This window comes from Adiantum capillus-veneris, chromosome 24 (genome assembly GCF_014529385.1).
Source record: "Adiantum capillus-veneris isolate H3 chromosome 24, ASM1452938v2, whole genome shotgun sequence".
In the NCBI taxonomy this organism is placed as follows: Eukaryota; Viridiplantae; Streptophyta; class Polypodiopsida; order Polypodiales; family Pteridaceae; genus Adiantum; species Adiantum capillus-veneris.
The window spans coordinates 14206851-14233165 of NC_140954.1; the positions used below are offsets into that span (position 1 = coordinate 14206851).

The 26315-nt window shown below is 43.6% G+C and overlaps 1 protein-coding gene across 1 annotated transcript; it reads right to left on the reverse strand.

Moving 5' to 3' along the window:
* Positions 1 to 76: 76 nt before the first annotated feature.
* Positions 77 to 25507, reverse strand: LOC147425983 (DNA-directed RNA polymerases II, IV and V subunit 9A). The gene is made up of 4 exons (XM_086498425.1): positions 25331 to 25507; positions 25179 to 25254; positions 1086 to 1244; positions 77 to 513 (listed from the first exon to the last, which is right to left on the reverse strand). The coding sequence occupies exons 1-4, from the start codon at positions 25357 to 25359 to the stop codon at positions 433 to 435; spliced, it is 345 nt and encodes a 114-aa protein (XP_086354551.1). The 5' UTR covers positions 25360 to 25507; the 3' UTR covers positions 77 to 432.
* Positions 25508 to 26315: the final 808 nt, after the last annotated feature.

The following is a 26315-nucleotide window of genomic DNA, read 5'->3' on the forward strand; positions in this document are numbered from 1 at the left end:
ACAATGAACCATTTCTGTTGCACTCAGAAAAAACCATGCAAGAACAGACATCCAAATTATATTGACTTGAAAAGGCAAACATAAAAACGAAAATTTACTGGTTAGTAACTTAGTTCATGTTTTTTGTAAGAATTTCAAAAAGGGTGCGGCATATATGAAGCACAAATTTGCCTTTTTCATTTGACAATCGGAAACATCGGCATCCAAAAGCATTGCTTCGGAGTATCCGAACATAATTGAGTTAGACCAGTTAAATATTCTTGTTAGAGTTTTCTTCACAAAATGTTAGAACTGAAGTTACAGACAGTATGCACTGAAACCTCTTGTTACCAACCGGACCTTTACATTTCAAAGCCTCAATGAGATGTCCAACATTCTGACAGCGTGTGATGGAGTGTACTTTTATTTGTCAAATCAACCTTAAGCGACTCTTCAATCCCTCCAGCGATGGCCACAATTTGGATTGCAACATACAAAGAACAGAGTCATACCCTCTTCCCCTCTTGCAGTGGCCTGCAGAAACAATAAATAAGTTCTCTCTCTCTCTCTCTCTCTCTCTCTCTCTCTCGGACAACACCCGATGCCAGGCATCCTCGGGCACTGATGATGATGATGATGATTTTAGTCTTTCACTTTACTTCACTTTATTTTTATTTTTGTACCTAGACATTGGATTAGATCCACCAAGATTGTATCAGTTTGGTCTCATGGGTCATTTTGGCCTTTGAAGACGTTTAATATAACATTTCATTTCATCTCTCTCTCTCTCTCTCTCTCTCTCTCTCTCTCTCTCTCTCTTATTTTCGTTGATATCCAAAGGACACTACTGAAGAACTGGAAACAAGAGCTATCCAAAGTAGATGAAGTGAGGAAGTAAGGGAAGGGTGGCCGAAGTACATGAAGTGAAGAAGGAAAATGGGCAGTCTGGCAATGTCGTCGAGCCATTATTGATCATACCCTTAACTCCATCTTCCCTCAATAAAAATAAATGAACAACACCACAAGAAACTTTTTCCACAATATACGGAGAAGAATAGAACTAGTATGATGATGCTGCAAATCTGGCAAAGATACTGCTCACCAACCTGGAAAAATACTGCCTCCCCATGATTGCAAACAGCACAACGTACAGCTTTCGTGCGAGGCAGTGTAGGATCTGATGCAACATCTTGTAAAACTTGCGTGCGCTCACCAGCAGCATGCTGAATTTCATTTCTGTAAACACAATTGTTTTCGGCCACTTCCTACAGACAATCAAATGGCCATGTAATCAATAACACTGATTGAGGGCTGGTTATTGTGGCAATGGCAATTCATCCATCTTTCCTCCCAAACAGTTCAGGCAAAAAAACATTCGGTAAAAGTTTTAAGATGCACATTTATTCTACAAGGAAAACATTCAGCATAACTTCTTCAGATCACCATACTTCTACTGGTTATTGGTTTTTTCCCCAAAAGAAGGGTCTCGAAGTAGAGCTTAGGACAGGGTCAGAGTAGATCCAGGGCTTCTATGGCTATGTTCCCTTAGGACTAGCTGCCCCAGCCTCTATGTACACAGTACTGAATAATTTCTTTCTCATCCCAAGTGGAGGCCAGTTATCCTTGTCCAACCCCGTTGTACAAGATCTGCCAGATTATTGACCCTCGATACGTATTTTTTGAGGGGATTCCCTGTTCATCCTTGCAACTCTCTCTCTCTCTCTCTCTCTCTCTCTCTCTCTCTCTCTCTCTCTCTCTCTCTCTCTCTCTCTCTCTCTCTCTCTCTCTCTCTCTCTCTCTCTCTCTCTCTCTCTCTCTCTGACGCGTCTGCTGCCTGCTGCTGCTGACGCGCACGCAGGTCAGGCCCTTCTCCCTCAGGCGCAGGCCAATGCCTGCTGCATTGGCCTGCTGCTCTCTCTCTCTCCGACTGCTGCTGACGCGTACGCAGGTCAGGCCCTCCTCCCTCAGGCGCAGGCCAATGCCTGCTGCTCGCGCGCAGGCTGTCTCAGTCTCATTTTCAATAATAGAGCATCCCTCTCTTCATGTATGAGTGAGGCTGTCAATCTGCGAGTCTCAAGAAGTGGCCTATCAGTACGATCATCACCAATACGCACAATGACGAACACGAAAGAAAAACTAGCTACTCCACCCAAAACAGAAACAGGTACAGGTACAACTACAGGTACAGGGAAAAACACAGGTACAATCACAAGAATGGACGGTCCGGTTGTATGCTCTATGCAAGACTTCTGGGGTCTCATTACATCTATGCAAGAAATGATGATGAGGCAGAGTGAGGACATTAAGAAACTTGCTCTCAAAAACCAGGAGTTAGAGCACACAATCAAGATGCAGGACCTGAAAATCACGCAACAAGAAGAGAAATTTCAAGCATTACAAGACACTTTAAACAAGCAGGTAACTACCCAAGAGGAGAAGCTTGCAAATGTATGCGACACACAACAAAATGTACTTGGGCATGCAAACTCATGGGCAAATGTAGTAAGGAATAGCCATGCAAATTCACATGCTATATCACATGCGACAGATAGGTATGTAAATGTGGATGAGACAGAATACCATGAACGCGAGAAACGCAATATGAACATTGTGATTCGTGGCGTACCCGAATCTGACAATGAAAAACTGCTCACATTGAACACGGATGTAAAAGATATCATCACAGACAAGTTTGGAATGCAAGACGTGGTTGTATACGGGGCACACCATGTGGGCCAAAAAAGAGACAAGGGCAATCGTGCGATTGTATGCACATTGTTAGATGCACGCAAACGAGCCATCATCCTTGAGAATGCACGGATTTTCCTGAAAGATAGCACAATCTACATTAGTGAGGACAGGACGCCCATGCAACAAAAAAAACGGAGACAGGCATATGAAGAACGCATCCCCTAATACGGGGACATCACAGGAGGCATGACAGGTAGGGACCCATGGGATCACAGATATACACGTAACAAGTTGGAATTGTCGGGGTTTCCCCTGGCACAAAGGAGATGGTCTGCAAGAAGTTTTGCCTAAAGCAGATGTACTTTTTTTGCTTGAAACATGGGAACATGATGCATGCCGTATCCCTTGCATTGAGGGATATATGACACAATCCATATGGATGCCAAGTATGAAAATGAGGGGTCAAGGCAGGGTTGCAGTGATGTACAAGGAGGAATTGCACAAGGTGATCAAAATAAGCAAGGTTGATGAATATAAAAGATATATCTGGATCAAAATTGAGAAAAAGGATAAGCCAATATTCCTTGCTGGATGCTACATACCGCATAGAGAGTCGTCATTCTATAATGCCTTCAAAATAGACAAAGGAGATCCTTTTGGAGAATTGTATGCAGATATTGAAACCTACACACAAGAGGGCATAGTCATGCTTATGGGAGACTTGAATGCTCGTATAGCACACACTCAAATGCAAGTTGTGGATTTCACACTACATCCTGCCAATAAGGAGGGATATGACACCCCCGATCCTATGTGGGAGAGGTGCTCTCATGACCAAATAACAAATCCACAAGGATCGACCTTGATTAGCATGATGAACTCCATGCAAATGTTAGTCATAAATGGATCACGGAAATTTGCAAACTCGGGTAAATACACATGCTACACGGCCAATAAAGGGATGAGCACCATTGACTACATGTTGGTTAGTTACGATGGATCACACATAATACATGATTTTGCGGTGGGAGAACGATCCCCAAACTCGGACCACACACCCATTCACGTATGGTTACGAGTGCCCACACAAAGGAAGGAAAAGATAGCAGCAGAGCCGACTTGGTCATACAAAATGCAAATAGAAAAGAAAAAGGAATATGCGACTTTTCTTGATAGCATACTCATGGTACATGACATGCCCTGCAATGTTGAAGACACGTGGCTAATTTTCAAACAAGCAATGATCACAACCCTTGAAGTTGTAATGGGTAGAGCTCGCAAACAGAAGAAAGATGCAAAAGGCATGCCACATAATTCATGGTTTGATGAAGAATGTAAGGCAACCAAGCACAGGTTGAGAATGACGCTCAAGTCAGAGGAGGAATGGACACCTTTAGTCAAAGAATATAATGCACTCCTACGAAAGAAAAGAAGAAGATATGAGCTGGAAAAAGAACAAAAAGAGATCAAGCATTTCAAAGAGAACCCGAAAGGGGCATGGCGGAAAAGGAGAGGGAAACGACAGGATATCATGGGAGACATCAGCCAAGAAGACATGTATGCTTATGTGGAACAACTTTATGCACACAAAGATGCTAAGGAAATGATTGGAAATCAACCCGAGTTGCAAACGAAAGAACCTTTGACTATGAAGGCAACTCTGAAAGGTATACAAAAGCTTGAGAATGGGAAAGCACTAGACACCAATAACATGAGCTCGGAAATGCTGAAATGGTCAGGCAAGGTGGCCAAGGAATGGATCCATAGACTCCTAAATCAAGCAGCCACGCAAGATCTACCCGCAAATTGGCAAGGAAACTGGATTAAGGCCTTATTCAAAAGTGGGGACAGAAATCAGCCAGAAAACTATCGCACTATTATGGTTGGTTCATGCATGGCAAAACTCTTGGGTAGCATTTTGGAAAAAGAGATCAGTGTATAGGCTGAATGTTAGATCACCTCATGTCGCTCAGAGTATTGATGGAAGAAAGCCGATTGAAGGGCAAAACTTTGTATTGTTGTTTTGTGGACTTCAAAAAAGCGTTCGACACAGTTTGCAGAAATGGTTTGTGGAAAAGAATGGAAAACATTGGAGTACCGATACACCTTAGAGCGGCGGTGGCTCGTCTCTACAAAAAGGTGAGATGCATGTTGAAAATGCAAACGGGTTTCTCCCAAGAGTTCGAAAGTAACATGGGAGTGAAACAAGGCTGCCCTCTATCCCCAACACTTTTTGGATTACGCATAGATCAACTTGAGGACTTCATACAACAAGCACTTGCACAAGAAGAAGATAGACCAAGTATTGGAGCTTTCATACTTTGACTTCTCATATATGCGGATGATGTAGTCCTTTTTGCATATAACCTCAGGTCATTACAAAGATCAATGGATGCCGTGCATGCTTTCTGTGAAGCTACGGGCTTAGCTGTCAATGTGAAAAAGACAAAGATTATGTCCATAAGAAGACACAAAATAGAAAATCAGCCCAAGGTGATGTACCTAGACCAAGCAATCGAAGTGGTGGATAGTTTTAAATATTTGGGAGTGGATATTCCTTCCAATCATGCATGGGGAAGTTGTGTAAGAAGCAGACTTGATGCGGGCAAGGCCAAATACTACCAAATTGAGAATATGTGTACACAAAGCAATATCCGAAGATGGGAGATCAAAGCAATGGTATTTGAAACATGCGTAGTACAGACCATACTATACGGGGTGGAAGTTTGGGGTGCTAGCATATCGGCCAGTACATGGAACAAAATAGAAAAGATACAAAAGGAGTTCTTATGTAGACATCTTGGGGTCAAAACGACGACACCATACTCCGTGATGATGTTGGAAACGGGCAACAGGCCATTAGAAATGAAAGCATTGCAGAGAATGTACAAATACATTATGAAAGTGAAGAAGATGTCTCCCAATAGAATACCACAAGTGGTATGGGGAGTCGGTTGTGCACCACAAAAAACCAACAAGAGCCAAGTCTGGTACAAGACATCAAGAGATGGTTTGCAAGATGGAATGTGGAAGCATATGTAGACATGCCTATCGAAGAAGGAAAAGAAGGAGATTATATGCTGAATTTTGAGCTGACAGCGCTAGACAGTCTCCACAACAAATGGAAGACGGCTACACACAAATATAAATTTGAATACTACTGCAAACATGTACACACAAAGTATTGGGAGGCATACAAAATGTCAGAAACACAAGTTCACATAAGAACTCCTATGTGTCACCGAGCAAGAAGAGCCATCACTATGATGCGTATGAGAGCTCACAGGCTGAAAGTAGAGACAGGAGGATGGCTGAAAATTGATGCAAGCCAAAGAGAATGCACCCAATGCATTTACAAAAGATTGAGGATGAGACACATGTGACTCTAGAATGCCCCGCATACACCGACATACGCGCTGATTTTCAGCAGCTTACAAGGGGATGCACTACTCTTGAGGAATTGCTCTCTAAAACCGACCCATCTCCTACAGCTCTAGGCATATACCTAGCCAGTATTCTACAACATCACACACTACTCATGGAAAAGGCAAAGGGTGCTACACACCACACACCCCTGCAAGGGGAGTTTGCTTAGAGTTTTCGAGGGTCCCATGGGTCATTTTGGCCCCCCGAGGACGTAAATATCAAATCAAATCAAATCTCTTTGCCATTTCCCCCTTGAATAACAGGTCTTGAGTTCAACTCTCCTCATCGAATAGATCTTTAAGGTCTCTTGGAATAGTTTCCTACGACATTAAAATTCTCTTCTTTTTCTTCCTCTCTCTCTCTCTCTCTCTCTCTCTCTCTCTCTCTCTCTCTCTCTCTCTCCGTGTGTGCGTGTCAAAAACTCCTAACGTGTCAAGCCACTGAAGACCTAAGCTGACTTGCAGATTCCAGCCGAGGGGCCTAAACCCTAAGAAGAAACAGAAGCAGCAAACTCGGCTAAATACGGCGTATCAACTTACCTTTTACTTTCCTTTCCTTGTGAGCCAGTATTTGTTCTGGAATGAGAATCTCCTTTGTCTCTTCCACCTCAAGTTGCTCCCCCCAGGCTCCCTATCCATTGGCAAATCACCTTTGAAAGGTTTCAACAGACTCACATGAAATGCATTGTCAATCTTCCAAGTATCCGGTAAGTTTAGTCTGAAGGATACATCATTTATCTTTTCTTAAATCTCGAAAGAAGCATAGTATCTCATACTCAAATTTGGAAAAAGTCGCTCCTTACCCTTTTGTTTCCGAAGGCGTGCCTTCTCAAACCATAGAAACACCCAATCATCTTGCAAAAGTCACGTCGATGCTTGTTGGCTGCCTTCTTATGCCTTGCTTGAGACTTCTCAAGAGCCTCGCACACTACTGCAAAAGCAGTCTCTAGCTCCTGAACATACTGATCTACTTCAAAGATCTTATCCTTGGTGCTTAGAATAGGTGGAACCTTCTTAGCACCCTCAATGATCCCAAATGGTGCCTTCCTTGTAGACATATGCACTGTGTTGTTGTAGGAAAACTCCACCAAGGGTAAAAACTTCTCCCACTAAGCTTTCTGATCAGAGATGTAAGACTTCAACAAGTCCAGAACCACTGAATTTGCAATCTCCGATTGCCCATCAGTTTGCGGGTGGAAAGAGGACGAGAATTGTAACCAAATACCAATATTCTCCCAGATTGCCCTCCAAAACAAACTAGTAAAACGGTGATCACTATCTGGAACTATAGAGTAAGGCATGCCATGAAGTCGAAATATCTGCGAGACAAACAGTTTAGCCAAATGATCCAGCTTAACCGTCTTCTTGACTGGAAAAAGTGAGCTTGCTTGCTAAATCTGTCGATGACTATCCAAATGCCATCATGCCCACTCTGAGTCTTGGGAAGATCAAAAATAAAATCCATTGCTATGCTTTCCCAAGGTCGGCTAGGTGGTATAGGTAAAGGTTGCAAAAACCCTAGTGCCTTATGCCTGTCGAACTTGACCTTTTGGCATATCAAACAATTGCAAACAAACTCATCCACATCCTTTTTGAGCCTCAGCCAATAGAAAACCGTTCCACACCTTTCAAGGTGGTCTCTATGCCGCGATGACGTGAAAAAGGTGGACAATGGCACTCTGTCAAAACCTTATTTCTTAGTGCTTGTGTAACACACAACAAGTTCTTCCGCATCAAATAGCCTTCCTTGAGCGAATAGCTCGTAACTACTTCTCCACTCTGCAGTCGGTCAAAGATGTTTGCAAAATCGGGATCTATGGCTAACTGATCCACCATATCCTCGAAACTGTGATGATGAATTGCCGAAATAGCCAAAACCAAAGGCTTACGAGACAGTGCATCCGCCACACATTGGGGCAAGTCAGAAAAGTGGACAAAATGCTCTCTTATCTGGCAGCACTTCTCTAGTTAGTGCCTCCTTCATAAGCCAGCAAGTAAAAGCATAGGTGGAGCAGATTCAGGATGCAAAAAGAGATGCATTAAGCTGTGAATGTTGTGCAAGGCTTCAGTTCTTGCACTTCGCTGTACATAGAGGGTAGGCAAGCACACAATAGCTTTGGTACCTACAACAATCCACCATACGGCTGAAAAATGCAGCCCACGTTTTATTTTAATGCTTCTCTCTCTCTTAAGTTGGAAAATGCCCAAAAATGTGCCAAGTGGCACTCATGCATTAATTCCCCGCTTTGGACCTTCTGGTCTAAAAATATCTCAACCGGTTGCTCAGTTGACTTAGCGGCAGAGTAATGAAATGTACCTCTTGTCATTCCGGAGCTAATGACGCGAGCAGATTTCATGGCCCACAATAGTAGTTCTCTAAATTTTAGGAGATGCTTCCATTGGACTCTCACTGGTCATCTGACTATCTTTCACCACTGGGACCACATCCAAAATGCAATGTAGCCCAGTTCTCGGGTGATTTTCTCTAGGTGACCCCACCTTGTCATTGTGCCTCTATGGAGTTAATTTCCTAGTATCCACCAACTTATTAAGTGCGGCGAGGGGACCTAGATGACTTTGAACTGAGCCTAAACACCCTTTTACTACTGGAATTCCAGTGCCGACCAACTTCTCGTCTGCGGGTGAAACTATTGTTTCACACTGGCCATACAATGTCCGACCATTTGCAACTTCAAAAAGAGGGTCTCAAAAATTAAACAAAAATCATCGAAAAGAAACCAACAACTATGGTTAGCAGTTGCCACGTTCCCGTGACAGTAATTAGCCATTGCCACGTCCTCGTGACACATTCCCACCCGCCCCTGGGAAAGCATTGCTATGGATTTCATCTTTGATCTCCCGAAGACTCAAAGTGGGCACGATGGCATTTGGATTTTGCATACGGCGAGGCTAAGGGCCGATCTGAAAACATTGATCCTTTGGGCTGAAAAACGCTGATCTTAATGGCTGAAAATGCTGATGCTTTGCGGCAAAAACGCTGATCTTGCTATTGAGAAAACGCTGGCGAGGCTGAAACCGGCCTGTTCAATCCAAAAAGGGTGGTAGACTTTACTTCAAACCTTGATTTAGCTTTCACCCATTATTAGTCGTCTATTTTACCTGTACTTTCAAGACACAACAAAGGGGAGAGGGATACAGGTTGCTAGATTGCACCTGTATGAGTAGACGGACACCAGATTGGCCCCTAACTTAGGCGCCCCTTTCGGTATTTCTTTATTGTTCAAAAGAGGGAAATAAACATTGTGGTTCCCTACAAGCTGCCCCGCACAAACTCGGCTGAATTTCCACTGTTCCATCCCGATTTCGGCAACATAACTATACTAGAACCCTTCACAGTCAGTATTCCCACGCATTGAATGACTTTCCCGACGCATACGGGCACTTTGCAAAACCTGGCGAGAATCTGCAGCACGCTGAATTCTCTGTTTTCAGCCCTGAAAATGCGCCAGATCACTTGTACAACGGTCCCCTTGCGTCCCCAAACCTCCTGGGGGTATTAGGGTCCGTTTAGGGCCAAAACCCTAAACCTGCAAAAATACACAGCAGGCTGTAATTCACTGTTTCAGGCTCCGTTTCACGTGCCGGTCGCATCCGTAGCAAGTCCTCGAGCTCCCACACCTGTAGGGCTACTTGCCCTTTGAATCGGACGAGATTTCTGATGTGAAACCTCTCCGAATTCACCTGTACCTGCGGGGGGATTAGCCGCTAGCTAATCCAGTACCTGTACAAGAGGCTCTTGCCTCGGCAATCGCGCATGAACCCACACAACTGTACATTGGTCAAATGAAGAGCCCACTAGTGGGGCATAACATACTGCCAAAGGGGAGAGAGAGGGCAGTGCGTAGCGTGCAGGGCATCACTCCTAGCACCGCACTGAGCATAAGAGGGAAAGCAAGCACTCCATAGCTCTTAACCAGTGACAAATCTGAAAATGAGGCTCTCCCCCTCCTAAATTCAGCGCCACTTGGCACATTTATAAGGATTTTCCCGTTTCGGGGTTGCCGTCTAAAAATATCCCAACCGGTTGCCCAGTTGACTTCACGACAGAGTAAGAAAATGTTCCCCTTGTCATTACCTCCGGAATGACGTCAACACATTTTCAGGTCCCAAAATAGCAGTTCCCTAAATTTTAGGAGATGCTGCCATTGTATCTTTCTAGGTCATCCGACCCTCTTTGTACACTGCGGCCACATCCAGAACTGAAATGTAGCCTCTGTAGCAAAGGATTCCACTTTGGCTAGTCAATGACCCCACTTGGCTAACCATAGTCCTTGTCCAACCTTAGTGCTCTCTTGCCCTCAGGCCTGGACTCCCTCTGGACAGTTCCACACTAGCTATGCAATGCAGGGCAGTTAGATTTCCCGAGGGGTGTTTCCAAAAAGTGAAAGTAAATAGATAATAAGAAAGAAATCAACAAAAAGGATAGATAGTAGTCACACGCTGGTGACAGAGGCTGCTATCTGCTGGGCACTGTGCTCTTCCTTTGAGTCTTCTGCTTCTTCTCAGCAACCTATGGCCACATATATAGCCCCCATAATCTGGGTCGAGCAGTACAATCCCAGCCCCCATGGTTTGGATTATTAAAAAGTCACTTTAATTTTTAAATGACATAAGATGTCGTCGCAAAAATGGGTTCATGAACTCGAAAATGCTCATGTTGGGTAATGAATGAATGAAATGCTAGTGATCATGGTTGTGCAATCAGAGGGTATGCAGCTACTCTAAGTGCCTCGACATGCACAACCCGCGTACAGGCTCACAAGGGTGCCAGAACACTTCCTAGGCTACCTAAACCCTAGAAGTAGGAATAGCTTGTCCACATGCACATAAGGTTAGATGTGCACGTGACAGTTATTGTTGTTCGTATCTTGCCCGGTCCGAGCTATATGACCAAACTATCTATGGGGTATGTAAGAGTACCCCCATGCATTGCAAACCCTTGCTTTGCATGCCCCATCAATTGTTGCATGGACTCGGACTTCTACAACAGACAATAATTTCAATTTAGGTAGACCGCAACAAAATAGCTCTATCTGTTGCTTGAACGTAATTTTCTTGAAAGAAGAGGCTGGTAAGAAAACGTCCCAAAATCTCTGCCATTAAGTATCAAGAGTGTCTTCCTTGGTTATCCTCAGATGATTCCAAGCTGTAATCACATCACGTTCGTATTCTTGAGTGAGCCATGAGGAAGTAAATACTCTTTTGAATTGAAGCCACTTGGTTGATGCCTCCCTCCGTAGAAGCGGAGTGGACCACCAAGTTTGTGCGTTCCCCTTGAGGTAGGATGCCGCCCTCCGGACTTTGGAGTGCTCTGAATAGCGCCCTCCGGAGTATGCAATATCAAACTGTTGAATAAAAAAAAAGGGCCTTGTGAGTATCCTTAAAGCCAAAAAAAGTGTCACAAGGTTGGATCAAAACGTACGTACGGATCAATTCCGTACCATACGGACGTTTTGTACGGATCCATACCGTACAAAATGATCCGTACGCCGTTTTTTTTTTTTTTTTGGGGTGTGGGAAGCCCGTACAGTGCTGATTTAAAATAAAAAGCTAAGTCCCTTGCAGTAGTTACACAATATATGGTTGTCTTGTAAAACGTGTCTTTGAATGTCTCTATATGTTGTTGGCTTCTCTCTTGTTTTTTTTTGAAATGTCCTAGAAAATTTAGTACTTTGCGGTTTTTTTACAAGAGTACGTATTTTTACGTACATAAAATTTTTTCCTATACGGAACAACGTACAATACGTACATATACGCCACGTACAGTACGTTTGGTACCACCTTGAAGTGTCAAACTTTATTGCTTGCCCACCCTCCTTAAAATCTTTGGGTTTCTTCTTCCTGTCCTCGAGAAAATCATACTCGTTGGCTCTATAAAAATGCTTCCTCTTTGCGAACATCGGCTCATCAGACTCTGAATTGTCCGAAGAAGACGAATCCTCCTCTGAATCATCAAAATACTTGCGAGATCTTATATGGGATCGACTCTTCTTTACCTTCTTCTTGCCTCTGTTGTGTCTCTAGATCTTTCTCCTCTTCTTGCCCTTTCTTTCCTCGTCTCTGGACTCGGAGGTCGAAGAATTATCAAAGCTTTCAAAAGAAGACGAGGACGAACTAGAAACACCCTCAAATCTAACTCGTTTCTTGCCTTCTTGGTATTTTCAAAAGTAGATCTTTGACCCAAGTAGCCTGGATAGTCTGCTGCTCGACTCTGCTTTCCGAGCCAATTCTTGGTCTTCATGAGTCTGCTAACACGTCGTTCTACTGTTTCCTTAAACTAATCCTCTCCATACACCTTTTGAGCAGGAGTCGTATGCTTCGTCAATGCTGACTTCACATGTGATCTAATGACGAAGCGCCATCATCTCGTCAAGCGGATACTTAGCCGAAAATTTCGCATATTGTGGATCCTTGGAGTATTGAAGCATCTGCTAGGCACAAGCGTCAACCTGTTGTTGCCGCTGCATCTCCATCCTTTCGTACTCAGTAGGAGGAGATGGCTCGTACTATTTGGAATCTAAAAAGATGGACGATGTCCATTGGAATCTTCATTGTTCTCGCTCGAACCGGAATGGTCGGGCACCACGGTTTCCTCCAAGCCGGATTCGTCGACCAAATCCATGTGTGTTGTGAGTAAAGGGATTGGATCCTTCATAGAAGAAGAATCAATTGAGCTTTGATACCATTGTAACAGACTTGGACACTCACAGACAAGTGAACAAACCGAAAGAACTGAACAAAACTGAGAGAGATGACACGGCACAGCAAAGTTCCGCGCCCAGAGAGATTGGCCCCAAAGACTGGCACCCCTTTTGGTATTTCTTTATTATTAATGCTTCACAAAGTACAAAGTCCGAGGGTCCTCGTGCTCCCAAGCGTATCTGCCCGAGACTAAGGCCTTGGCATTTTATTCATAGTGCCCTTGACCTTCCAAAAGCAGTGTACATGAAAAGCTTCAAGTCTAAAAGCATCTAGGTCCCAAAAGCTAGCGCCCCAACAGCCAGCGCAAATCAGGGAATTCCGTACAGGTGCCACGTCAACAACGTAAATCGTGGAAGTCCGTAAGATCAGCCACGTTAGCGACGCAATTTGCGTGTCCGTACAGCTGCCACATGATCAGCCCTTTACGCGTTTCTTTTCAGCCTTTAGTCCCTTTGGACCCCATTGGACAGGACCCCATACGTTGATACAACTTATAAAAATTGGTGTCCTTTTATTTTTAACCTCTCAGATTGGTTCTGCAAGTTGTTACAACTTCTTTTGCATCTTTTAGCGAGCCTCTAACCTCTTTCTATCCGGAGTCTGTCCTTTAGGTCATTCCACATCATCACTTTGTGCCAGACTCCCTCCATCACGCATCGGGCGCGCTCCTGTCTTCATTGCTCTTTCTTACGGGCATAAGCCATAAAGAACCCACGACCACATAGGGTTCATGGATTCGGCAGATTACCTTCAGATTCTCCTCGACGAGCTTCGTGACATTCTTTCGCGGCATCCTCAACACAATCTTTCAATGCTGCAAAGTTTTCAACAGTTTCTGGATTACATATTACCCCCTCTGATGCTTCAGGAGGTGGTACCTCTTCCTCTGGCACTGTTGCTAAATTGGCTTTATCTTACAGAAAAATAATTCTAAATGAATTATTGGATTTATAAGTGAGAGGGTTTTCTCGCTTGGAACACCAAGGAAAAATAATTATAAATGAATTATTGGAATTTTAAGTGAGAGGGCTTTTCTCACTGGAGACATCCAAGTACAGAGTATTCCTAGTGCATCATTTAAAGTAATAACGGGAACACTGAGAACGGAAATATCTATAAGGCCACCACGAACGGATACTTCTGATGCGTCACATCGGATGGGTAACAGGGAGCATCCGAAAGAAGTATCCGACCATCCGGGAACGGACATCTCTGATGCGTCATAGGATGGGTGACAAAGAGCATCGTGAAGGAGATTGTACTGTAAGTTTGGTAGGAAAGGACTAGGTGATGGGTATTCCTGATGTGTCACAAGGTGGATGACGAGTGCATCGGAAAGGGAATATCCATAGTCGGGAGGAAATTCTGAACTGTGTTAGAATTGTGCACCAGGAAAAAGCAAGCACTTGAATGAAGATGGGTTCAAAGGAAACTTTGAGGAAAAACAGATGCTTTTTGAGAAAGCGGGATTGCCTTTCGGGAAAGCAGATGCTTTCTCGCGAGGAAGTCTATGTCTGCATTGCAACTGTGCATGTGATTGCATCCAGGGACGCCTGGGAAGTACTGTCAAAGCATTGTTTTTAACTTATAAGGTTTTATTGAGTTTTTGGACAGATTCAGACCATTTTTTTGGGTGACCGACCGCCCACTTAATAAGTGAGCAGCCACTTAATAAGTGGGCAGCCATTTGATAAATAAGGCATCAGATCAGCCAGCGTTTTCTCTCTCTTTTTCTGGCAGAGCAGCAAAAAAAAAAAAAAAATCAAAAAAAAAAAAAAACGGCCGCGATCTCTACGCGAGCAGCTATTCGTGCCCGTAGCTAGGAGCTATAAAAGCATCACATGCCCTTACACAGAGAGGAGGACCAATCTTTGCAAGGAGGAGATGCTGCTGCAAATTTCAGCCGTAAAGAAGACGTTGCAGGTGACGCCCATGGCTGCCCCAAGTGTACCAGATGTCGCCAAGACCTAGTGCGCGAGTTCCCTCACGAAGAAGTGCCTACGGAGCGTGTTTCCATCGCGACAAGCTGCTGTTTTTCTCTGATTTCAGCCCCTAAACGTCGTAGACAGGGCTGATTTATGAGAAGGAACCGCAGAACACACCTCTTTTGTGTGTAGGATTGGAAGAGAGGATTTTCTATGGAGAGATCTCTTCCGGGGAATTGCTTTTCGAGAACGGAGTTGCGTTTCGAGCGTCAAGACTTTGAAGGTAACGATTTTCATGTTATGAACTCTGAGTATTTGTTTGCAGGTGTACTTCCTCTTAGTGAGGGAGTAGGAGCAGAGGAAGGCATGAGCCTCTGCAGGAGAAAAGCACTCTGAGGAACTAGAGCCAGATCAGCCCAAGGGTTTCGTACCCGAGTTTGGGAAGTAGATCCACGGATCGGAGAGAGGTAGTCTCTCAAGTTGTGATCCGGAAGTTGGGATTCCCAAGTAAGGACTTCATGTCCGGGAAAGCAGAGTTGTTCTGCGGGAAGAGGACTCTGGAAATAGAGTTCTAAAAGAGAGTTGCAGGGATGTCATGCCCTGAGTCTGGAAGGTGAGATCCAGAGGCGAGAACCTTGATTCTCGAGGAATTGGAATAAGGAACGGAAGTTCCTTGGAATAGGGTTTTGCCCTAGGAATCGGAAGCTGAGGCTTCCGGGAACCATCAAGTCTTATTCTAGAACGAACGTGGTAATACGTTCGGTTCAAGTGCTTGTATAGACTTCTCCTCAGTAATAAAGATACTATTACGGGGGGGGACCAACCCATCTTCTGGTCCCCAGTACTGTGTCGATCTTCTCACTTTATCTCTCTCTCTCTATCTATCTATTTCTCTCTATATCCTCTGGCTTCAATATTAAGTGATAAATTTTATTTATCCGAGTATATTTTATATTGCTATGCGCTCCCGTTTGTGACAGTGATATCAGAGCATGGTCTCCTCTCTTTATCTGTAAAGGAGGACGACTCTGGGAAGATACGGAAAGAAGCCATGACAAGCCAAGAGAGAAGTAAGCAGGCGGAAACCTAAGTCCTGCAAGAAAAGCTCGCAGAGTTGGAAAAAAAAATTCTCTCTGCAAGAAGTCGACACAAGACTTGGGATTCTCTGAGAAGGCGACAAGAGCATGATGCTCAAGAACCTAGAGAATCCAAGGAGTGGAATGCTCAAGATCCTTCAGAATCCAGAAAATATCCAGAACTATAGCCATGAAATCCCGTCATTTCAAGAAGGATATGAAGAAGGTCTCTAGACCTAGGAACGCTTCCAATCAAGTTTGATACTTTTGACGGAAGGGAAGATGCCCCAAGAGCTACCACTTTGATTCGACAAGTTTGAAGTTGCCTTTGCAAACGGCAATTTCTGAAAAAGCGTCGAAGATGAGGCATGTGATTAAACACCTCAAGGGGATTGCAAGTACTTGGTGGTATACCAAAGCTCTGCAAGGAACTTACAACAAGACTTGGATTCAATTCAAGGCTGAATTTTTCGACAAATTTTTTTTCCTCTGCACTTTGAGGAAGGCATCCAAGAAGATTGGGATGGGTTTGCCCAATAGGAACACGAGTGAGTCAAAGCAAGTAGTGGTTCACTCTTGCCAAGGTAGCTCCACTCTCGATCCTCTCTGAGGAAGGAAAGATGAAGAAATTCAACAAAGGACTTTTGCCCGAATTTTGTAGACGCATCTGCAAAATACTTTGCAGCAGATGGTAGAGTCAGCAATAAAAGCTGAAAGTGTACACCTTAGTGTACATAGAATCCAATCCCCGTAGTGAAACGGGAATCATTGAACATAGAAAGTTCGGAGTAAGGGAATTCAATCTAACTCCTGAGTTCTTGAATAGAAGACCCTCGAACTTTAAGTGAGAGGGCAGGTTTTCAATCAAAGTTACATCTTTGAGGAAATCATAAAGTGCATTGTGCTTGTTTGCTCTTTGGCACAAGATATGGTTGTCTAACCGGGACTACCACTCTCGAGTGTTTATGAGAGCAGGATCAAACCGAAACATTGTTTTCTGAGATGAATTGGTTTGCTTAACTAGCCGGAAGGTCAACTATTGATCTGGTATCCGGTAATTCTCGAACAGATTACCTGCTACTGCAGGTAGGAAATTATGAAGGAACCATTCTCAGCTTTCAAGCAAAGAAAAGCTTTCATGAAGCTTGAGTACTCTTTAAGCCCACACCCCCTACTCGGTAAGGGAAGATATGGTAGTGCTTTTTGCACAAGTGAATAAACACTCTCTTTATGAGGGAAGAAACAAGCGACAACTACGGCCTGTGCTTGAGGAATCCAAGGATTAAAATCCTAGATTATTTGATGAGCGGGTTTTGCTCTAAGATCAAGCCAAGGGATCGTCAAGTTGAGCATCTTCGCTCTAAGGATCTTACGAAGGGAAGGTAATTTCCCAGGTTCACCGAAACTTTAACACAGCTTAAGAATTATGTATACTTTTGAGTACATGGATAACACACGAAGATACAAACCTATGCCAAGGAACTGGACGAGAGTTTGTTATACTCTCTTGAGCGCCTTTTTGCGCGCAAGAATATTCCGACACGAGAATCTCTATTTGAGATGTGTTTGGTAGAAGGAATTTGAGTTTCTCTACGGAGAAGAGGTTTTCTGATGGTCGTTGATCATTGAGTACGCTATGTGCTTTTACCATTACAGAGCAACTTTTGGTTGCGGTATAGGTTTCTCCATGAGCACGTCAAGTAGCATTTACACGCTGCTGGAATAAATTCGAACTATTATGTTCGTAAGAATATAGTTCACCAACCATTTCAAAATGGTAAGAATTACATATGGGAGAACATCCCTGAGAATCAAAGAGGGTTCGCTCTATTGTGAACTGGGTTTGAACGTACGTTCAGAAAATGCTATGGCTAGAATCCTATCTGCCTGAGATTTTGCAATTCGTCATTGATGCTTGCAAGGTGAATCATTTTTTTATGATTTTGTAAGGAAGAGACGCTAATGGGCATCGGGAAATCACTGCTGGTGGTAATAACTCCCAGGAGGAAACGATTGGAAAGAAGTGCTATCGTGCACAAGGAATCTTCGGACTGGAACCGTCCGCCTACGTTGAGCGATGGCCTGGAACAAGAACCTTCTTTAAGGTGATCGCAAATTGTGGAAGAAAGACATCGAACTCAATGCTCTATGACTTGGGCATTCCCTATGTGGGAGGACACAAGAGGTTTAATACCCTCTGGACTAACAGCGTAGGATTATGCGCAAGGACAAATACCTAGATTGATTTCTAGGAAGATTATTCTTCTCGAATTTGAGAAGACATAATCAAGTTAACAGAGTCTTAGATAAGGAAACTTTGGATCAGAACAATTGGCCTACCCAAAGCAAAGGCCCGGAATAAGAACTTACTTTGGTAAGATGACACACTTGTTCTGCCATAGGAAGATTCACATGAGCTTAATGCTCTCGACATGCCCTATGCGGGGACACAAGAGGTTTAATATCCTCAGGACTAATAGCGCAAGGTTATGCGCAAGGACATAGACCTAAATTGATTTTTAGGAGGATTATTCTTCTCGGGATTGAGAAGGTGGAATTGAGTTCACAGATTCTCGGAAAGACGCGAATGACGAGTTCTTACATGGCTCGTAGCTTTGATGAATGGTGAAGGATATCCTCGAGGTACTAGAGGAAGCATATGAACTGGTAAGTTAAGTATTGAATTATGAAATTTTTTGGTTTAATTTACTTTTTACGTTCTCTTTTGAGAAAGGACTAGCTCAACTCACCATTGAGCAAGATTTGGAATCTTTCCAGTTTCTCCCCGGCAGTTCAGTTGGACCTCTACAGTTGAGGACGACTGTTTATAAGTGAGAGGGATGTTGCTAAATTGGCTTTATCTTACAGAAAAATAATTCTAAATGAATTATTGGATTTATAAGTGAGTGTTTTCTCGCTTGGAACACCAAGGAAAAATAATTCTAAATGAATTAATGGAAGTTTAAGTGAGAGGGCTTTTCTCACTGGAGACATCCGAGTACAGAGTATTCCTAGTGCAAGTAATGACGGGAACACTGAGTACGGGAATATCTGTAAGGCCACCCGGAACGGATACTTCTGATGCGTCACATCGGATGGGTGACAGGGAGCATCGGAAAGAAGTATCCGACCATCCGGGAACGGACATCTCGGATGCGTCATAGGATGGGTGACACAGAGCATCGTGAAGGAGATTGTACCGTAAGTTCGGTAGGAAAGGACTACGTGATGGGTATTCCTGATGCGTCACAAGGTGGGTGACAGGTGCATCGGAAAGGGAATATCCATAGTTAGGAGGAAATTCCGAACTGTGTTAGAATTGTGCACAAGGAAAAAGCAAGCACTTGAATGAAGATGGGTTCAGAGGAAACTTAGAGGAAAAACAGATGCTTTTTGAGAAAGCGAGATTGCCTTTCGGGAAAGCAGATGCTTTCTCGCGAGGAAGTCTATGTCTGCATTGCAACTGTGCATGCGATTGCATCCAGGGACGCCTGGGAAGTGCTGTGAAAGCATTGTTTTTAACTTATAAGGTTTTATTGAGTTTTTGGACAGATTCAGACCATTTTTAAAGGTGACTGACCGCCCACTTAATAAGTGGGCAGCCATCTGATAAATAAGGCAACAGATCAGCCAACGTTTTCTCTCTCTCTTTTTCTGGCAGGACCAATCTTTGCAAGGAGGAGATGCTGCTGCAAATTTCAGCCGTAAAGAAGACGTTGCAGGTGATGCCCATGGCTGCCCTAAGTGTACCAGAGGTCGCCAAGACCTAGTGCGCGAGTTCCCTCGCGAAGAAGTGCCTACGGAGCGTGTTTCCATCGCGACAAGCTGTTGTTTCTCTCTGATTTCAGCCCCTAAACGTCGTAGACGGGGCTGATTTATGAGAAGGAACCGCAGAACACACCTCTTTTGTGTGTAGGATTGGAAGAGAGGATTTTCTATGGAGAGATCTCTTCCGGGGAATTGCTTTTCGAGAACGGAGTTGCGTTTCGAGCGTCTAGACTTTGAAGGTAACGATTTTCATGTTATGAACTCTGAGTATTTGTTTGCAGGTGTACTTCCTCTTAGTGAGGAAGTAGGAGCAGAGGAAGGCATGAGCCTCTGCAGGAGAAAAGCGCTTTGAGGAACTAGAGCTAGATCAGCCCAAGGGTTTCGTACCCGAGTTTGGGAAGTAGATCCACGGATCGGAGAGAGGTAGTCTCTCAAGTTGTGATCCGGAAGTTGGGATTCCCAAGTAAGGACTTCATGTCCGGGAAAGCAGAGTTGTTCTGCGGGAAGAGGACTCTGGAAATAGAGTTCTAAAAGAGAGTTGCAGGGATGTCATGCCCTGAGTCTGGAAGGTGAGATCCAGAGGCGAGAACCTTGATTCTCGAGGAATTGGAATAAGGAACGGAAGTTCCTTGGAATAGGGTTTTGCCCTAGGAATCGGAAGCTGAGGCTTCCGGGAACCATCAAGTCTTATTCTAGAACGAACGTGGTAATACGTTCAGTTCAAGTGCTTGTATAGACTTCTCCTCAATAATAAAGATACTATTACAGGGGGGGGACCAGCCCATCTTCTGGTCCCCAGTACTGTGTCGATCTTCTCACTTTATCTCTCTCTCTCTCTCTGTCTATTTCTCTCTATATCCTCTGGCTTCAATATTAAGTGATAAATTTTATTTATCCGAGTATATTTTATATTGCTATACGCTCTCGTTTGTGACAGGCACCAAAAAGTACGAGAGCTTCCAACCGACAACCTTTCGAGCCGTCTGTTCCGATCGGGGGAGTCTTCAGGAATATGATACAGCCATCTGATCCTGATCCAGTGCAACCGCCTCTGCCATCGACATTGCCCCCAAAGACGGCGGCACGACAATCAAATTCTTCACCTTTTTCCACGGTGAGATCGGAAGAAAGAATTGCACTTCCTACAACAATTCAACAACATCTATGCTTTACGGAACTACACACAAGCATCTAAGAGTTCTCGAGCAACGGGATTTCTTAATGATAATGCTATGCAGTGGTGGAGTTCAATCGCGACAACATCTATGCTTTAGGGAACTATACAACAGAATCTAAGATTTCTCGAGAAGCGGGATTTCTTAATGATAATGCTATGCAGTGGTGGAGTTCAATCGCGACACAACCGCATGCTCCAAGGACCTGGCAAGCCTTCAAGATAATATTTGCACGCAGTTATATGACTTCTCTCTTTGAAGTACAAATCTCGTAGGAATGGGGCAACTTCAAAATACTTGCCACAGAGACCATGGACGACTATAACCAAAGGTTTCTCAACGTCTACCTCTCAGTGTCTTTCTTTAAGTTTAATCCCTTGGAGGACCAATGCGAGCAATACACTATTGGACTACCATCACCATTGCAGGAATCTTGTCTCCCTAAGCAAGCCTCAAGCAAGAGCTTATGGATCGATTGCATGAGTATGTAATTTTAGTGCATCAAGACACCCGTTACAGATCGACAAGGTCTGGGTGTGATGGCTAATTTTGCTACGCCGAAATATCAAGAGCTTCAATCTGGAATGAGAATATACTCCTTATTGGATAAGATTTTTCCGGAAAGCCAACGACCCAGGATATCAAGAGCTCCAATCAAGAATGAGAAAACTGATTGGCCCTCGCAATGTCCCTCGGAATGACCCTCGGAAATTTTCGAGCTAACTTGAGTTGTTTTGCAAATACACTGTAATCGCAGACAATTACTCTCTTTCAAGAAGGGGGATGTCACAAACTGCTGACGTTGAAGACCTGAGCCGACTTGCAGATCTGAGCCGAGGGGCCCAAACTGTTGCTAATTGGACTATTTTCTTATTTTTAATGATTAATCTCTTTTTTAGGATATTTTATTGTGTGCACTAAGAGCTGTTGAAAGATTGTAGCTACAGGAACTGCCATCAAGAACGGACAACTCTGATGTGTCATTTGATGGGTGACGGTAAACATCGCGAAGGAGTTTCCGTAAGTTCGGTGGAAAGGGCCGGGTTACGAATACCCCTGATGCGTCACATGATGGGTGACGGGTGCATCAGTAAGGGGGCATTTCGTAGGCTAAGGAGGAAATCCGAACTGAGTAAGAAAATACGCGTAAGAACGCAAGCACAAGAATAAAGATGGGTTCAATGAAGCTTTTTACGAAAAACAGGAACATTTGCGGGAGGGCAGATATTTTCCCGCGAGGAGTCTGTGTCTGCATTGCATCTGTGCCGTGTCTTGCACCCGGGGACGCCTGGAATGTGTTCGTGTAGCATTGTTTTCACTAACTGAGTGAGTTTTTAAAGTTTGAACAGGTTCACACTTTATTTTATTAAGTGGCAGGTCACTTTTAAGTGACCAGCCCTTTTATTAATAAAATAAAGCAAGGCTCTTCTTTAAAAAAAGCCAGCGCTAAAAAGCTACGAAGGGGGCTGAATCAGCGATCTCTCTCTCTCCTCTCTCTAGGGGGGCGCCAGGGTCTTGCTTTTCGGCTCTATTCCCGCCGAGTGCCAGGCCCTATAAAGTAGTAGCCAGCGTTCCAGTTTTAACACGCCGGAAGCAGCAGAGGAAGCTAGCGCTAGGATTCTAGAGCAGAGGTTGGCGACGGAAATTGCAAGTGTTCGTGTGACGACTGAGTACGGAGGTCGCTTTTCCGAGCAAGGAGCGACAGGTATAAGGTGTTGATACGCATTGAGAATTGTTGCTTTGTATGGTTTGTTTTGCAGGAATCTCCCGTCTTACGGGAAAGCCCCTCACGGGAAGTACGGCTTCACGCCTAAGTCCCTTACGGGAAAGTACGGCTTTGCGCCTAAGTCCCTTACGGGAAGGAACGGCCTTGTGCCCAAGCCCTTTACGGGAAAGCACGACCTTCGGGTCTAAGATTACAGAACGGAGGGGTTTCCTCGGGTTCTCGTGCTTGTATAAGAATTCTCCCTGAATAAAGAATACTCTTAACGGGGAGGGGGACCAGCCCATCTTCTGGTCCCCAATACTGTGTCGATCTTCTCCCTTCTCTCATGTTTGCAAAGTATTATATTTTTCAGATTTCTAAGTGCTCATGTACGCTCGCGTTTTGTGACAGAAACCCTAATAAGAAGCAATAGAAGAAGCAACAGAAGAGTTCCCACCAACTTATGGGACCTCGTCCGATGGGGCCAAGTGACACAAAGGATATTAAAATAAAGCAAGAACACACTCACAAAGGACTAGCATAAAAGATGATGACGGCAACTATACGGATGCCTGTGAATCCCGCTGCAACTACTGTGACGTGGCCGGCATACGGAATTTTGCATTTTACATTGATGATGTGACAGTCGTACGGATTTCAATGAAACGCGCTGGCAGCTTTAGCGTCAGCTTTTGGGACCCGATGCTTTTAGAACTTGAGCCTTGATGCTAACTCTGCCTTGCAAGCGAGTACTACCACCTGAATAAACCTGTCGTGAAAACATTACGGGTGAAGACGGAAGGTAAGGGTGCTTGGAGGAATACCCAATATCCAAGTACTCAAAGCATGGTCATCATCCAAAGCGGAATGGATACTTTGAGTGAAGGTGATAAGTCTGAAGTTGGAGAAGATGTCCCCAAGAACCATTAAATCCTCCTTTGTTCCCATCTACGCCACGGATTGCACCAAATTCTATGAAGGCTTTGATAAAGTCCATGATGGAGACGATGCTACGATAGGAGGCTCAACAGGCCGAAGTCAAAAGGGAAAAGGAGGCTCAACGGGCCGCAATCAAAAGGAAAACACACGGCTCTCAAGAGGGAACGCGAAGTTCAAAATATAGCTGCTGAAGAAAGAAGGATAGCTATGGAGCTAGAGTGTGAGCAGGCCCGTGAAGCTCAACACATAGCGGCCGAAGAAAAGAGGGCAGCTATAGAGCTCAAGCGTGAGGCGTTGCGAGACCAACACATGCAAGACTCAGTCCTACATGTGCTATCCTCGAAGAGCAATCCAACCAAGGATGTCGGTGAGTCATCGGGTAGACTAGGTAGAGACGACAACTACAACAATCCAATCACTGATGATTTTCAATAAATATGATGGTAGGATGGATGCATCAATGATTTATTCTTGGTTACACCAATTTAACACTTATTTTGCTACTAACAAGAAAAACAATAACAGTAAAGTTTTGAAAGTTGCCATGTACCTGTCCAGTGATGCCATTAATTGGTATCAAACGAACCTTTGTCTTACAATTTGATCGACTTCCAAGACAAGCTCAAGGCTCTTTTTATTGAAGCTACTTGAAATCATGAAACACACAAGTTTTGAGTTGTGTTTGGCCTTGTGTATAAGTGGGGCTTCAATAGTTGAATTGAAGGTGTTCTTCCTTCTTTTTCTCTCTCAAATAAATGGTGTTTGTTATTGATTAATCCACGAGCTCCCACAGTCAGAGGCCTTGCGGCCTTCCTAGCTGTACTGCGAACATCTTGACAAACAGTCCACCGACGATGTCAATAATAAAAACATAAGAACTCCCGAGTCCCAGCCATACCGCAAACATCTTCTCAAAGTGTCCATCGAGGACGTCATAAATGAAAATAAGCCAAAAGAAACTTCTCTTAGAGGCACCCACAAGCTTGCCGATTTGGCGGTAAAAACCACGAGGCTATTGCATTCAAAGATAGCACATAGGCCACACTCCACATGGGTAATATCCCTCTAGTTTACCTTCCACACCTTGCAAGAATGGTCTAGTAGTAGTCATGTGAATGCTACAAGCAAAGGTCTTGTCAAGGTCCACAAGCAGGGTTGTGCATAGCCCTTGGTAACAAGTCAAGCTCCATTTCTTAAGCGGAGCAAAGCTCAACCGTCTTATTGCTGAATGTAGCCCAGCTCTGCATGTATAGCACACCACCAAGGCTAATGTTGTGGAGCCTCATCCATCAAAGCGGGTTGTACACATCTGCCGTGGCATAAGAACACGATTCACAAGCTCATTTTCCTCATGTATCTGGATTCTGTTGCATAATTCTGGAGTCACCCCGAGAGGTGAGCCTAAGCTGGCCAACAATGGGTATTGGCACTCCTTATAACCCTTTATCTTCCTCTCACCAAAAATGTGTGTGTGTGTGTGTGTGTGTGTGTGTGTGTGTGTGTGTGTGCGTGTGTGTGTATTCCATCCATACACAGCTATTGTACATATATACACGTACAGACATGCATACATAAACATACGACATACATATACCCATGTATATACGCGTACAGACATGCATACAAAAACATACAACATAAATATACCCAGATTTTTCTTACTGGTGGCTATCAAATGTTCAACATTCTATTCTAAAACCCGCTGACAAAATGGCATATTCCACAGGCCAGAGTTTGTTGTTAAAAGGGCTTCAGGCTGAAAAAAGACATACCTGATGCTCACAATTCCTGCATGCATAAAGAAGAATTTTTTCGTTCCTGTCCTCACGTGGATACAGGATGTTGTTGCTGCACGGCAAAGAGAAAGAGAACTGTTAAAATAATAGCAGCAGTACAGGAAAAAGCTTGCTGGTAGTTGTATTACCATTCGCGGCAAAATTTCATGGTACTCATGGCTGCTGTCCTGGGTTTTTCTTTGCTCCAAGGTGGGGGGGAGAGAGAGAGAGAGAGAGAGAGAGAGAGCGAGAGCGAGTGAGGCTCAGATTACCATTTGAATGGGAACTTCAAAAAAGAAAAGGAGAGAATTTTGAACTTCGACAGAGAGAACGCCACTGTACTTTAGTAAATTGATCATAACTTTTCCGCAAGTATAATTAGGTCTCCCCAATCTCAAAAAGATAAAAATAAAAATTCTTTCAAAACATATTAAGTGCATAAATAAAGGGTGAGTTTAGGAAATGAAAAAATAGATGAAGGTTAAAAGTCAAAAGACCTTTTGTGTTTATATGAACAGGTGTTTTTTTTTTCTTTTATTTTTCGTTTAGCGTTTTCTTCTCTTTAAAGTGTCCTTGTACCAGTGTTCACAAAAAATATGTAAACAATTATAATGCACCTGCTAGGTTTTGGTTTTTACCTGTGAAATAAAAATTTACAATTTGGAAAAACCATAAAAAGAGTTCTAGTTTAGTTATAATTTTCAAAAAAACTTGTAAATTTCAAAAGCCCAATTTTTTCTATTTGTTTGGAAAAAGGTTCTTTGGGAACACTGCCTTGTTTTCTTTCTCTCTCTCTCTCTCTCTCTCTCTCTCTCTCTCTCTCTCTATGTTTATATATATGTTGTATTTGTCCTTCCCAACTAATATTGTTACAAATCTACGTGTTTCGTCATTGTCCGTTATTACGTGCTATAGACTAGCGCATTGTTTTTGTTGTTTTTGAGGGAATCTGTGAATTACGAATACCTTTTAATTTTTTTGAAGCCATTAGGAATACCTTTCAAAACATATTAAGTGCATAAGTGAAGGGTGAGTTTGGGAAATGGAAAAACAGACGGAAGTGAGAGGTCAAAAGACTTTTTGTGCCCATATTAATAGAGATGGTCGAGTATATCTTAATACATTTGTGTTTTT